Genomic DNA, 12,730 nt, shown 5'->3' on the forward strand with positions numbered 1-12,730 from the left:
GAGGCGTCTGGCGCCTGAGTTTGCTGCATCCCGGCGCAAAGCTATGCTTCTGCATTCGCGCGGCGTTGAAGGTCAGCGCCGTTCCGGAACGCCTTCCACCACGAGCGCAATTTTAAAACGAAGGAGGCCTCAATAGACCCCTCGCAAAAATACGTCACCTGCCGGTGAATTTCGGTTCCGGTTTCGGTTCGAAAAGCACGCTGGGAAGACATTCGCCATCTTAGGGGAAGCCGCCTCTCCGCCGCAAGCTGACTACTGCTGTGATTCTCTGTAGCCTGACTGCCTTTGTTCCGTTGGCGTGGGCACGCACTTAAGCTGCGATTTTGCTGCTGTAGTGCTGAGCCACCCTTGGTACTGAGGCATTGTTTGAACGGAAATGAGTGATATCGTGTATCCGGGGCGTTTATGGGAGAGCAACTTGACCAAGTTGCCGCCGCTTCGGAGGGCACACATCGATGCATACGTGTCGCGGTTGACAGCGACCACGAAATGTCAGCGGAAAGCATACAAGCTCGTCACCGAAAGCTACGTCGTCACGTCATCTGTGTCAGCGAATTATTCCTGCGCAACGTAAGTAGCCATACTTCGTTTGGGCGTTTAAATGTTGTTAAACCGAACTGATTAAGCGCAAGCGGAGTGACGGAGAAAGGCGCCCGATGTGATGTGCTCGCTTTGTTTTACGCTGCCGGGTTGACGTGTAGGTCTGCCCCATTAAACTGATTTGCCTATTTTTATTTGTACGCGCTGCTTCGAAAGATCGAATTAAATGCACGTGCAATAAAGAACGCACGTTGGAATCTTGTGTTGACGTCTCGTGTTGCTCGTATTCGTGCTATCCTGTTTTGTGCATGTGTTCGCGTCGCGCACAGTGGCTTCGCAGTATTCCTTTCACTACGTAGATAAGACCTACTACTGCAGAGCGTTGCAACACCCAGATATTTATTCATTATAAAGTAAGACGGTGGTACTATTTCAGGTTTGCATACATTGCAGTACACGGGATAAAGCAACCCGACAAGATGAGGGCGAAGTGACAGTGTTACGAAGCGCAGTGTCGCTTCGTTTGCCTGAACTCCATGTACGCGAAAACTCACGCGAACGCGAAGGCGTCCACTGCAGTCCAGGGACGAGACTGCAGTGGTCATGCAACAAATGCTGATGCCAGTACTTTTGTCTTTATTTCAGCGACAATATGGTATTTGTGAAGGCCAACTGCCACAGAAGCCAGAGGAAGACGAAGCCACCATATGCAGTTTCAGTGGCCTTGTCTCTGCAAGGTGACGTGCTTGGCGGACAATGTGAATGTGCTGCTGGAAAGTATGTGCGTCACCACTTACAAGCAGTGCTAAGGATTGTCGCGCTGCTTCAGGAAAAAGGATTCTCTGAGGCAGCAGCTCATATGTCATCCACTGACTCGCCTCAGCGGTGGCGAGTCCCAAGAACAAATCCATTACGAGGAACCAGTGTCCAAAAAATCGACTGGCGAAAAGTTGCAGAAGGCGGGCAAGCTGTTCCCCGCAGCTCAAAGGTATACAGCAGTCATGCTGCAAGTGAGCCACTGGAGCAGCAAGAAGATTGCATAAAAGCATTTGCTGATGCCTTGAACACATCGAGTGGAATGCAACATTTTGCTAGTGTGCTTCAAGCTGCCGACTGCAGTGAAGTGGTCGAAACCAGATACGGCAAGCGGATAAAAGGTTGTCTGCTGAGTTACCAACAGTCGCTTGTGCCGCATGGGTTTTCTGTGCTTATGTCAGACAACCTAAGAAGCAGGCAGCCACTGCTGTGGGAGACAGCTGAACCCTTTGTGTGCTTCAGTGGCCTGACACCGTGGCAGGTTCCTTACCCAGTGGATGGAGCTACTGCGGCAGTGCTTAAGGTATTTGCATCACTCGTATGTTTAGTTCATTTCAGTAAAGACTATGTCTGTTACAAGCCGCGAACTGTTTGACATGTGGCCTCTAATGTTTGTGGCACACAGTATCTGTGCAACACATGCTAAGTCATTGTTTTTATACACCTTTTAGGGGATAGTTGTTACACCTGCTGAAGCCCAACTGGAGAGGGCCTCCAGAAAACAAAGGAACAGCACAGCTTGGTTTCACGCCCATAGCCATCGATTGACGGCGTCCCACTTTGGCGTAGTCATGAGCTGCAAAAAATGGACGGAGAAAGGGCTAGCAAACCTAACAGCTATGAAGGACCTATCCCGTGTGAGGGCTATCAGGTATGTGTATTTGCTACTGACACAGATACATCTCTGAAAAAAAAACACATTCCTAACGTTACCCCCACCCCTTTTTTTCAGATATGGAATTGCGAATGAAAGTGATGCAATCCTGCGATATAAGGACACCATGATCGCTGCAGGCCATCCTGTTGAAATAATTAACTGTGGAATCTTGGTGAACCCCACAAAACCATGGCTGGGTGCATCACCAGATGCAATTGCCTTTGACCCCTGTGAGCCCTTCCCGTGGGGTACCGTGGAAGTGAAGTGCCCCTATTCTCTGAAGGATGCTACAAAAGAAGACCTTCTGTCTCAAGACTTTTTCGTCGAGTTTGACGAGAACTGCCTGCCAACACTCAAGAAGGACCATGAACACTATATGCGGGTGCTCGGCCAGATGGGTGTTACCCAGACACAGTGGGCAGACTTCGTAGTGTTCGGGCCGCACTTCCTCATTGTCCAGAGGTTGCGTTTCTGTGAAGAAGAATGGAGCAACATGGAAGCCGTATTGAACAGCTTTTATTTCAACACACTGTTGCCTTTTATGGTGAAGCAGCTCAAGGACAATAAAATGTAAGGCTTGATTCAGCAGACCACTTAAGTTGAAAAATGTTTCTATTCGGATTCTAGAATTAAAGGGCTTTGCATGTTGCTGAGCACTGCACAGACTGACCATATCTGGCTAATAAGTGGGCCAAGAGACAGTGGTATGGGGCGGTCAAAGATGTAATAGCACTTGATGCGTTGTATTCGTCGCTCTACATGTATTCGACAAGATGCGATATCTTGCGTTTCCTGCACGTCCTCTTTTTCGAACTGCTCCTGTCTGAGAAATGGTGGCATGTTGAGGCCAACTTCTTTTTCTTCAAGCAGGTCCCTGATTTTGAAACCCTTGTCAGCCATGACAGTGCCTCCAGAAGAAAATGTCTGGTTTAGAAATCCACTTCGAATCACAATTTCTCTGTCGGAGAGTGACCCCATGAAAAGTTCTGAAGCGAAAGTCAGCAGACAATCTGGTGATACACCAACAAGTGCCTTGAAAGTGTTGGCTGATTTATAATTTGAATATGTACCTGAATGCATTACAAGAGAGCTAGGTACCTCGCACCGAATCTCTGTGGCATCAATAATCACTCTTTTGGAGGGGTAACACAGCAGGCATATTGCGGTTGATCACACTTCTGGGCGCCCACAAAGGTAGTTTCCCTAGCTGGACAAACAAAGCTCACCCAACTAGAGAATATCCTCGACACCGTACTAGGCGAGATACCAAAAATGTGGCCAAGGTGCGGGTGAAAGAATCCTGTTCTGAGCTTAACCAGTGTCAGAAAGCTCTTCCTCTTGTGAAAGCTTGCGAGGTCGACCTCTGGCATTATCATTGGGCAGGCAATGTTTCTTGCTATATACATTACATGCATTTTCGCCTGGTTTTAACAGCAGCAGCAGCTTCTGGAAATCCTGGTAGTTGAGCAGCCCTGTGTAAAACTGCATGCTGCTATCGTCATTCTTGAATTTGTCTAGTGAGAACACCCTCTGTTGCTGTTTTTCATTTACAGCTTGTGCTTCTTGCAGCTGCTGAGTGGTCACTGCAAGCTGTTGCTGGAGATTTCCATTATGTGCTGCGAGCTCGGCATTCTTCTGTTTTTCTACTTCAAGGTCATCTTTTAACTTCTGTACAGAACTTCTCAGATTTGTTACATAAGTATAGAGGCCTTTAAGTTCCTCATATCTGGCCTGAAGCTCTGCCTTCACGTTAGTGCACACAGAACAATCTTGAAGCTCAAATTGCTTCTCAGTAGGAGAGTCTGGTTGGTCTGCCAAGTCTGCGGGCTGGTAGTCGCAAACTGCAATGTTGGGGCTTGCAGGAGGCTCGTCATCTTGAGTGCTGCATTGGCGAGATGTTTCTCCAGACCCTACTGTGCTTGTGTTGGTTGTTGGAGTCCTGTTGATGCAGTGTGTTAGTCTCTGCTTTGGTGGTTTCGAAAATGGGAACTCGCCGGTTTCGAAAATGGGAACTGTGACGGAACAGCATTTTCTTTGAGGAAACGTCTTCCACTTGCTACATTGCTGACGAAGTCATCTAGCTTGAAATGTTTGCTGCATACTTTAGTTGATTGGTCAATTACAAAATTAGGACCTGGGTCTCTCTTTTAGCAATAATCCACTTCTTGAGCTGTAGACTGTCTCTGGGAAACTTGTGATAAGACACCTGCAAAAGATGTAATTGGCATTGACAGCATGATGACTGTTTTTTTTCCTACTTTGTAGTCTGTTATCCTAAATGTAGAAATGGTTACTCTACTGATTGAGTTGATCAACGTCACAAATAAAATTTTACATAAACACTCCCTGTGTATTTTTTTTAGTCAGTGAGTACTTCAATAAAAAGGTGGTTTTCTGTGTTATATTCTCCAGTGCTTTGGTTTTAAAGAGGTTCGCTGTGTTACAAGCGAACCAAATGAAATCGCTCGCACGAGCACGTGTCGTAGCGGTGTTTTGGTCAAAGCACACTGCTGCAGATGGTGAGGTGGCCTGTATTATACTTCGTCTGGCGACCGAATTTATAAGCGAGAACGACGCAAACAAGCGTGTTGTGTGATGCTAGTGAGAAACTGTATTCTAAGCTTTGGTCTAAATGTATCACCAACAGGGAATCTCTTGCTTCTCATGCAGCTCCGGGGCACTAAATAGCGCATACTCGTGCAGCCAACGAATGCAAAGTGCACGAGTAGGTGTGCGCACGCAGCTTAGATTCGACCGCCTCCATCAACACCGTCGTTCACTCGGCTGCACAAGCGAACGACGAATTTTGTCAGCGCATTTTACACAAAATCGGAACTATCTATCAAGCTGGGAGGCTGTCGGTATTCACCACATCGTTTCTAAAAGATAACGTTCCTGCGTAGTCGGGTTATCGTGTGCTGCGGCGCCTTCGCGGAGCAGGCGCAGTAGACGGAGCATTTCGTCTGCATGCGATAAACTGTGCATCCTTTTCGAAATACATACTTCAGGAACAAAATACAGTCGATTAGGAAAAAAAAAAGTTGAATTCATGGTCCGCGACAAAGCGCGTACCAGAAAACTTGCATCCACTGCGGACGTACTGCTTACAGTACGTACTAAAGTACATACCTTTCCGCCATTCGCGTCGCGATATCCGTGTTGGTGGCATTGTGGAACACAGCAGGAGTTCACCATCCTAAAGTGCTTCAGATGACGTCAGAATCAGTACTGCCAGTGTTTTAGGCAGGCTAGTACGGCGTACCGCGGTAAATTCGTGCGGCGACCGAATCGGGCGTCTTTGCGGTCTTCCCCCAACATGGCGCCGGCGCGCTATGGTTCCGGTGGTCTCCCACAGGCGGCGTATATTTGCAAGGGGAGCGGACTAGGTTTCAACCTATCTTTTTTCAAGCAAGGGGAATTGATTAAACAGACATTACCGGGACTAATATATGCGGACGATATAGTGATAATGGCTGACAACAAGGAAGACCTGCAGAAGTTGTTAGACATATGCAGTACAGAGGGAGATAGATTAGGCTTCAAGTATAGTAAGGAAAAATCTGCAGTCATGATATTTAATGAAGAGGGCGGCGAGCATAGAATACAGGAGTTCGTGCTAAAGGTAGTGAATGTGTACAAGTATCTTGGGGTGTGGATAAATAACAGTGTTGAGTATCTGACAGAGCATGAAAAATATGTAATGAATAAAGCAAGTAGGAATGCAGCTGTCATGAAAAATAGGGCACTGTGGAATTACAATAGGTATGAGGTGGTAAGAGGGATCTGGAAAGGGGTGATGGTCCCTAGCCTGACCTTCGGGAATGCGGTCCTGTGTATGAGGCCAGATGTTCAAGCAAGGCTGGAAATTAGGCAACGGGGAGTAGGGAGGTTAGCTTTGGGAGCACATGGCAATACACCAAATCAGGGGGTACAGGGTGATATGGGATGGGCGTCTTTCGAGAGCAGAGAGGCTAGCAGTAAGATAGCATTTGAGGAACGATTGAGAAGGATGGAGGAAAAGCGGTGGGCTAGGAAAGTTTTCAGATACCTGTATATAAAGAATGTTGACACGAAATGGAGAAAGCGAACTAGAAAATTGACAAGCAAATATCTGGACAGCAGTAAGGGGGCAAATCAGCAATTATCGGTTAAGAAAAAGGTTAAAGGAACAGAGAGAGCTTTGTGGAAAACAGGGATGCTGACGAAATCGGCACTAGAAACATACCGGACCTTTAAACAGGAAATTGTCAAAGAAAATATCTATGATAATTGTAGGGGAAGTTCTTTGTTGTTTGAGGCCAGGACTGGAGTTTTGCGGACTAAGAAGTATAGAGTCAGGTACCAGGAGATAGACACTTTGTGCATTGCGTGCGGAGAGGAGGAGGAAACGGCTGAACACTTGATACTTTTCTGTAAAGGGCTTCACCCTACAGTGGAAGGCAGCGGGGCTGACTTACCCAAGGCATTGGGGTTTAGGGATAGTGAAGGGAAAGTGGATTTTAAGAGGTTAGAAGTAACCAAGCGAAGGTTATCTGATTGGTGGCTAAAAGCAAGACAGGAGTAAAATTTCACAAGACATGGCTAGGTGGCTTGAGCCACCGCCCGATGTAAAGGGTTCAGCCGTATCCATCCATCCAAGCGAAGGTTATCTGATTGGTGGCTAAAAGCAAGACAGGAGTAAAATTTCACAAGACATGGCTAGGTGGCTTGAGCCACCGCCCGATGTAAAGGGTTCAGCCGTATCCATCCATCCTCATTCCGAGAAAAACCTGAAAAAAAAACGTGTCTGTCTCCAACCGGACATGACGTCATTAAACGTCACGTAACCATGACGTTACAAACGTGACGTCACATTTTTTGACCAATCAGCGTTTCCAGCTTACCGACCCGCAAACGCTTGTCAGGAGGCATTGGTGTCTGACGACCATGACCTTCGATATCTGATGTTTTTATTTAAAAAACACAGGGACCAAAGTCGTGCTGTATGCAGTGCCATCGCCATGTGGTTCCACTCACGGCGAACTGTCATCCACCAAGCCCGGCTCTTTGGACGGAATCCGGAAACGACTGAAAAGAATAAAAGTAACGAGCAAACAAAGGTGAGCTGCATACAAGTTAGAACGCAAAGAAACGAAGGCGCGCTGCGCTAATGCTGTAGCGAGGACTAATTTGTTTATTTTCACGGCTGGCGTCGATTTCTACAAAGCGCGAGTAGTCGCCACGGAAATAAACAAAGGCGCACTGGAGCTGGGTAAGTCTGTAGCTACAAGCACGGCCTTTTGTCTACCGCCGATTTCCACACCGCGCGATCGTCATAACTTTTCTTGGACTAGCTGTTGAAGCTGATAGCGATCATAAAATTAAGGGCGCCAACTGTAGTGGCAGAGGATTGCCATTGAAAGGAACAAAGCCGTGCACTTTGTCAACCCGCAACGAGGCCTAGCGCGAGTTTTAGAGCCTTTTACGCTTGCCAACGCAAAGAAAAAAACGCGGTAATGCTGTAGCGAGGCCTAACATGTAAATTTTCATGGCTGCCATCGATTTCGATAAAGCGCGATAAGTCTCTAAGGAATTAAAAAAGGCTGCACTGCACTGGGTGAATGCTGTATACCTAGGCCAAGCACGATTTCCACAATGCGCGAGCGGAACTTCTGGTCTTACCGTTGAAGCTGATAGCGATCCTAAAGGGCCGATTATAGTGGCAGAATCATCGCGGCAACTTTTACCCTGGACTTGCCACTGCAAAGGAACAATGGCGCACTGCACTCTGCTAACCCTTCAACAAGGGCTAGCGCGAGTTTTGACGCCTGGCGCCGATTTCGACAGAGAGGGAACACGGGCACGAAACAGGACACTCGCGATCTGCCAGGAAACAATTAGGTGGCCCTAAAAAGGGCCGTTGACAGGAGCACTTCAACGTCGACCTGCAGCGGCGTGGCGGCGCGGTGAGCAGCAGGCCCAGCAGTGGTCCGTCTTGTGCCCTTTTGCTCCGCACCGACGACACCGGTGCACGACGTACACCTCTCCTGGTCTTGCCCTTGAATCCGACGCGATCCCTGGTCCGTAGATCTTGACGAGGGCCGCGACGATAATCTTTGACATCTGGTCGATGCCCCGGCCTCTCGCCACGTGGTATCGGTCCGCGGCAAATAAGGACAGCATCGGCTTACCAGAAGCATCCAGGAAACGATGCTGCAAAAAAAGTTACGTTACAAGCGCCGCAATTTGGTGAGTTCTGCACGAGAAAACTTGCGAAAACGTTGTTCAACCCTTACCTCGGGGTTGAGAACGTGCACGCCCGACAAGCGCTTCATCGTGGCTGTCAGACGGCGGTTCAGAAGGCGACGCCGGCGGTCCTCAAACCGCACCTTATGGGGGTCGTCGTAATGGAGTTGCAAAATTTTGAACACCAGCACGACACTAGCCACGTGCTCCTGCAGCAGGAAAACGAGGTCCTGGAATGCGCAAGGCATGTAGGTAAGCGGTACAGCACTTCATGAAGCGAAATTTGAGATAAAATGCGTACCTTTATGTCGCTGGCGATTTCTCGCGGGTCCGCGCCTTTTGGGGGTCGTCGCAATGTCGTGTAAGCAAGAACTGTACAGAAATTTCAACTGGCTGTCGCCGACGAGCGCACCACGCAAAAAAGCCATACCTGGACAGCTCCCGAAACGCACGCGGCGCCGCCTAGCCTCACGAAGAGAATGCCCGCGGACCACGCACGCCCGACGGCCGGGCGGCCGGCCCTAGCGATTCCCTAGGCCCTCTAGGGACAGGCCGAGAGAGGCGAGACGACCCCACATCCGGTTGAGAACGAGGGCGAAGCAGAAAAACGTCACGGAGAAGCGCATCCCATCGACCAATCAGCGTTTCCAGCCCACCTGCACCCAAACGCTTCTGTCAAAACGCCTCCTGTGGTGTGGCGTGTGTCGTGGTCGTGTGCGTTGTTTATGTTCGTTCGAGCGAGATTTCACCAGTGAAGATTTGGAGCAGCGGTGAGGTCATCTGAAAGCAGCAAAGAGGTGCTCAAAGGTGAGGAAATGCAGACTGCAGGCACGCACGTGCTGAGCAGTCGCGAGGCTTTTGTTGTAACAGGAGTGTGCGCTCTGCTGTGTAAAATTTTCTTCAAGAAACGCAGCGACTCCCATTCTAATTTCTTTTTCCCGCTCTCAGTCAGTACGACATTGAAACATTACAGGCATTGTATACTCTTATGCACATTAAGCCATTGTCCCGTCTTCGATCTCCAAGTTAACAGGACCCCTGTCCTTCCCTCTTCCAATCTATCAGACTACATACTATTACCACTCCTTTTCCCGTCAAAACTTTCCTGTATCCAGTAATTAACCGCCTGTGTCTTGGCCACTCCCCCGTAGTGGGTATGTGCCAGCAACGTTGGAGGCCTTTCTTCCTTTTGTTGACCGTTGGGTTGCTCCGACACCGGCGCGTGCAGGGCGCAAGTGCGGACCACGTTTGCTGCTTCGCGATCGTGAGGAAATAAGCTTCCAAAAATGCTAATCGGTTGTTGCCGCCTCGGAATGTGCGTTGATGTACTGTACTAGTGTGTCAGGCGGCGCTGGCACAACTCGGGCTAGCAGTTTGGTGACAGTTGTTTGCTCGTTAGCTTCGTGCTCTCTGAACACTTGATTTATCGATAAGCTGCCTTCTGCCGCGGCGGTATCCCTGCGATGCGGCACGGACGTTGTGCATTGGCCGGATCGGTCTTGCACGAACCGAAACTGCCGTGTTGCGGCTGTCTTGCCGCGGCGAAGACCACGTAGTGCCACTTTTTGTTTACATAACCTCGTGCTTTAGCGGTAAGAAAAATAAAGGTGCGCAGTGAGAACGGACAAGCGGTATGAGTCGGTGCATGCCGAGATGCGTTTGTTGGCACGTGACTACTGTGTTTAAAAACACCTCGTCAGATATTTGTTCAGGGTGAATTCCGTGAGGAGGGAAAGGCGGCCGAGACGACTGCCGGGCGCCTTGTGGATACATGTCCTCCCTGCGGAATGGTGGTACAGATATGCCTTTGATAACGACGCTCTCTGGTAGTTCCATTTTTTGCAACGCAACAAGATGAACGCGTCACGTTTCCCTCCTCGGGAGTGCTGTGCCAATTTCTGCTCGTTTTGAGTTTCTTTCTTTCACTGTGTACTGAGACCAGTCTGCCCAAGGGGCCATTGTATCATTCGACGAATAGTTTGGATGATGTTTGTCTTCAAGAAAGGGGGGCAGTTGCTGGTGCAGAACTTTTGTCCTGTTTTTGGTAGCATATCCTTTATGCTTCTTCCTTTCAGAAGACTGCTTTGGTTTGCTCAGACACGAACAGACTTGATGAAAAATGTTTTCTTGAACAGTGAGGACATGGCCTTCAATTTTTGTTCTTGTAAAAATTTCTATGGCGCCTTCTTTGCCTTGCAGCAGAAGACTTTGTTGCTGAGGCAACTGCAGTTGAAAATCTTCCCCTATTTAATTCTCATGACGTCCACACTGTTTAGGAGTGAATGCTGGCCTGGCCTAGCTAGCCCAAAAAACTGTGTCGGCGCATCACAGCTGTTTACTGGGAATTGGCTAGTGGCGGCAATCACTTTTTGGCCTTTTCGAGCTTGCCTCATTTGCAGTGAAGGTACTGTCTGTGTCGTTAAAATGCGGCCAACTTCAGTTTGTCCTCGGAAGTCTTTCCTTACTGCAGACACTGCTATGGCTTGGTTGTTGTGGTGCTCGGCTGCTGACCCAGAAGACACAGGTTTGACTTCGGCCGCATCGATAGCATTTTGATGGTGAAATGCTAGAGGCACATGTACTGTGCGGTGTCAGTGGTTAGGTGGTCGAAATTATTTGGAGCCCTCCACTGCGGCATATGTCATAGACTGAGTCAATATGGGACGCTAAAGGCCCTAAACCAAACCACTCTTTCCTTACCGTTGGAAAACGGGCAATTTCAGGGTGGTTTGCACAAGAATAATTTTATCCTATTAATTTAAAACTTCCTTATTGCAGCATGTAACAGAGTAGTTAATGGAATTCTCTTTTCAATGACGCGAGGAAAAGCAATATACGTTGCTTATAAAGGAAAAAAAATCTTTTGTTGGAAAAATGTGACAGATTCGAACAAACAGTCACATAGAAATTAAACCTATCCAACTGGAAAATAGAATAGGGCAATAAAAAAACTGGAATATATGTTTTGCGCATTACTGTGCCAAAAATGAGTATTCTTTTCATACAGTTCATACTTTTCATACAGTTCATACAGCAAAAAAAAAAACAATTGTTTGTGTGCAGCACTTTGGTTTGCTTCACAGTGCAGTGCCAAGGTGGACCCTGGGCTGTCTTGCAGATAACTGTGTCCACTGCACTGTTGGTGGGCCGCAACTGTTCAGAACGTGTGTGATACCTTCAGAGACGCCCTGAATCCCCCTGGCAACAGCAGAAACAGAAGTTGCAGCCAGGCACCTGTCGATAGTCTGGGTTGGGAGGGGCAAATATTTCAGTCCGAATGGACATCAATTTTCATTCAGAGTCAAGTGTCGTTGCTGCAAAATTTTGAGAGCACAGTCTCTGCTCAGCAGGGTCACTGCAAGAAAAGGAAGCCTCGTTGAGCGCCACGCTTGCATGATCGCTTATGCTGCCTATGGCATCAAAACTACCAGAATCGAAGCCCTCATTAGCTATTGAGCATACAGGGGAAGGGTAAAGAAAGGGTCGTTATGACATACATGACGGAAGCCAACAGTCTCCGAAATTAAGGAGCATAGGGGATGATGTTTTTGTTCTTAATTTGTGGTGTTCATCAATGGGAGATTAATATTGTGACGGACTAGAAGAAGACGAACTGTGTAGTGGTGCAGGCAGGAGTGCTCCCGCCAGGCCGTCCGCCATTAAATATCATTCTGTAGCCATCTGTCTTCCGATATCATTCGTCGGCTTGCCGTCACGCAACAATATGGTAATTATTTTTTGTTACTCTCTTAAAGATAATTGATTATAAAGCAGAATAAAAAACAACCACATGCCGCTGGTAGGAAGAGGGTTCTCGCGCAGCTTCCGCCTTCACTGTTCGATCACGTTCCTACGTGATACTCGTGGTAATACACGATGTGCTACGTCCGCCGCTATGGACGAGGGTGGCGCTGGTGAACACTCTCAAGGTTCGGTTACACTACACATAAATGCCCCCAAAAGCAGAAGATTGGATAGCTGTCGCTGTAGCTCAGTTGGTAGAGCGTCAGACTCGAAATTCGGAGGTCAGTTCAATTCAATTTCAATCAATTTATTCTCCAGTTATACACTGAAACGTTCTCCGGGCTAAAAGGTCCAACTGGGCCTTGACTGAGTCCCTGAGACGTTTACAGAACTGCGACAGCCAGTATATACAGAGAAATGCTATACAGTACAGGATTAAACAAAGTGCTTTTCGCCACTCTACCGTCTGCTTCCTGTTCATCAGTTTTGACCGCCGCCCCGAAGTTCCTTGAAAAAGGCCTTTTCCTT

General features: G+C 48.1%; 3 protein-coding genes across 7 annotated transcripts in view; 2 read left to right on the forward strand and 1 right to left on the reverse strand.

Moving 5' to 3' along the window:
- The first annotated feature begins 248 nt into the window (after positions 1 to 248).
- On the forward strand, positions 249 to 2,807 carry LOC144124497 (uncharacterized). Its single transcript, XM_077657202.1, has 4 exons — positions 249 to 570; positions 1,186 to 1,879; positions 2,028 to 2,227; positions 2,309 to 2,807. Exons 1-4 carry the CDS (start codon positions 377 to 379, stop codon positions 2,805 to 2,807), a joined length of 1,587 nt encoding a protein of 528 aa, XP_077513328.1. The 5' UTR covers positions 249 to 376.
- Positions 2,808 to 7,328: 4,521 nt separating this feature from the next.
- On the reverse strand, positions 7,329 to 8,881 carry LOC144124498 (uncharacterized). 2 transcript variants are annotated; one of them, XM_077657205.1, is made up of 3 exons: positions 8,760 to 8,881; positions 8,509 to 8,688; positions 7,329 to 8,425 (listed from the first exon to the last, which is right to left on the reverse strand). In XM_077657205.1, the coding sequence occupies exons 2-3, from the start codon at positions 8,545 to 8,547 to the stop codon at positions 8,147 to 8,149; spliced, it is 318 nt and encodes a 105-aa protein (XP_077513331.1). In that variant the 5' UTR covers positions 8,548 to 8,688; positions 8,760 to 8,881; the 3' UTR covers positions 7,329 to 8,146. The 2 variants fall into 2 exon arrangements, with proteins under 2 accessions (XP_077513331.1, XP_077513330.1); XM_077657204.1 differs by having other exon boundaries at positions 8,509 to 8,869.
- Positions 8,882 to 9,059: 178 nt separating this feature from the next.
- Positions 9,060 to 12,730, forward strand: part of mio (GATOR complex protein mio) — a 242,517-nt gene continuing 238,846 nt past the window's right edge. For 2 of the 4 annotated variants that reach the window (XM_077657207.1, XM_077657206.1), the window contains exon 1: positions 9,092 to 9,265. The gene's annotated coding sequence lies outside the window, so the exon portion shown is untranslated. Of the gene's footprint in view, positions 9,266 to 12,730 lie in introns of all 4 variants that reach the window. The other 2 variants (XM_077657209.1, XM_077657210.1) reach the window with 2 other exon arrangements.

This window comes from Amblyomma americanum, chromosome 3 (assembly GCF_052857255.1).
Source record: "Amblyomma americanum isolate KBUSLIRL-KWMA chromosome 3, ASM5285725v1, whole genome shotgun sequence".
Classification (NCBI taxonomy): Eukaryota; Metazoa; Arthropoda; class Arachnida; order Ixodida; family Ixodidae; genus Amblyomma; species Amblyomma americanum.

Excerpts from the sequence above, each read along its gene's own strand:
- LOC144124498 (XM_077657204.1), bottom strand. The coding sequence starts at position 8,706 with ATGCCTTGCGCATTCCAGGACCTCGTTTTCCTGCTGCAGGAGCACGTG. Across the intron at positions 8,426-8,508 it reads TGCACGTTCTCAACCCCGAG|CATCGTTTCCTGGATGCTTC; the intron begins GTAAGGGTTGAA and ends CTTTTTTTGCAG.
- LOC144124497 (XM_077657202.1), top strand. The coding sequence starts at position 377 with ATGAGTGATATCGTGTATCCGGGGCGTTTATGGGAGAGCAACTTGACC. Across the intron at positions 1,880-2,027 it reads CTACTGCGGCAGTGCTTAAG|GGGATAGTTGTTACACCTGC; the intron begins GTATTTGCATCA and ends TACACCTTTTAG. Across the intron at positions 2,228-2,308 it reads TCCCGTGTGAGGGCTATCAG|ATATGGAATTGCGAATGAAA; the intron begins GTATGTGTATTT and ends CCTTTTTTTCAG.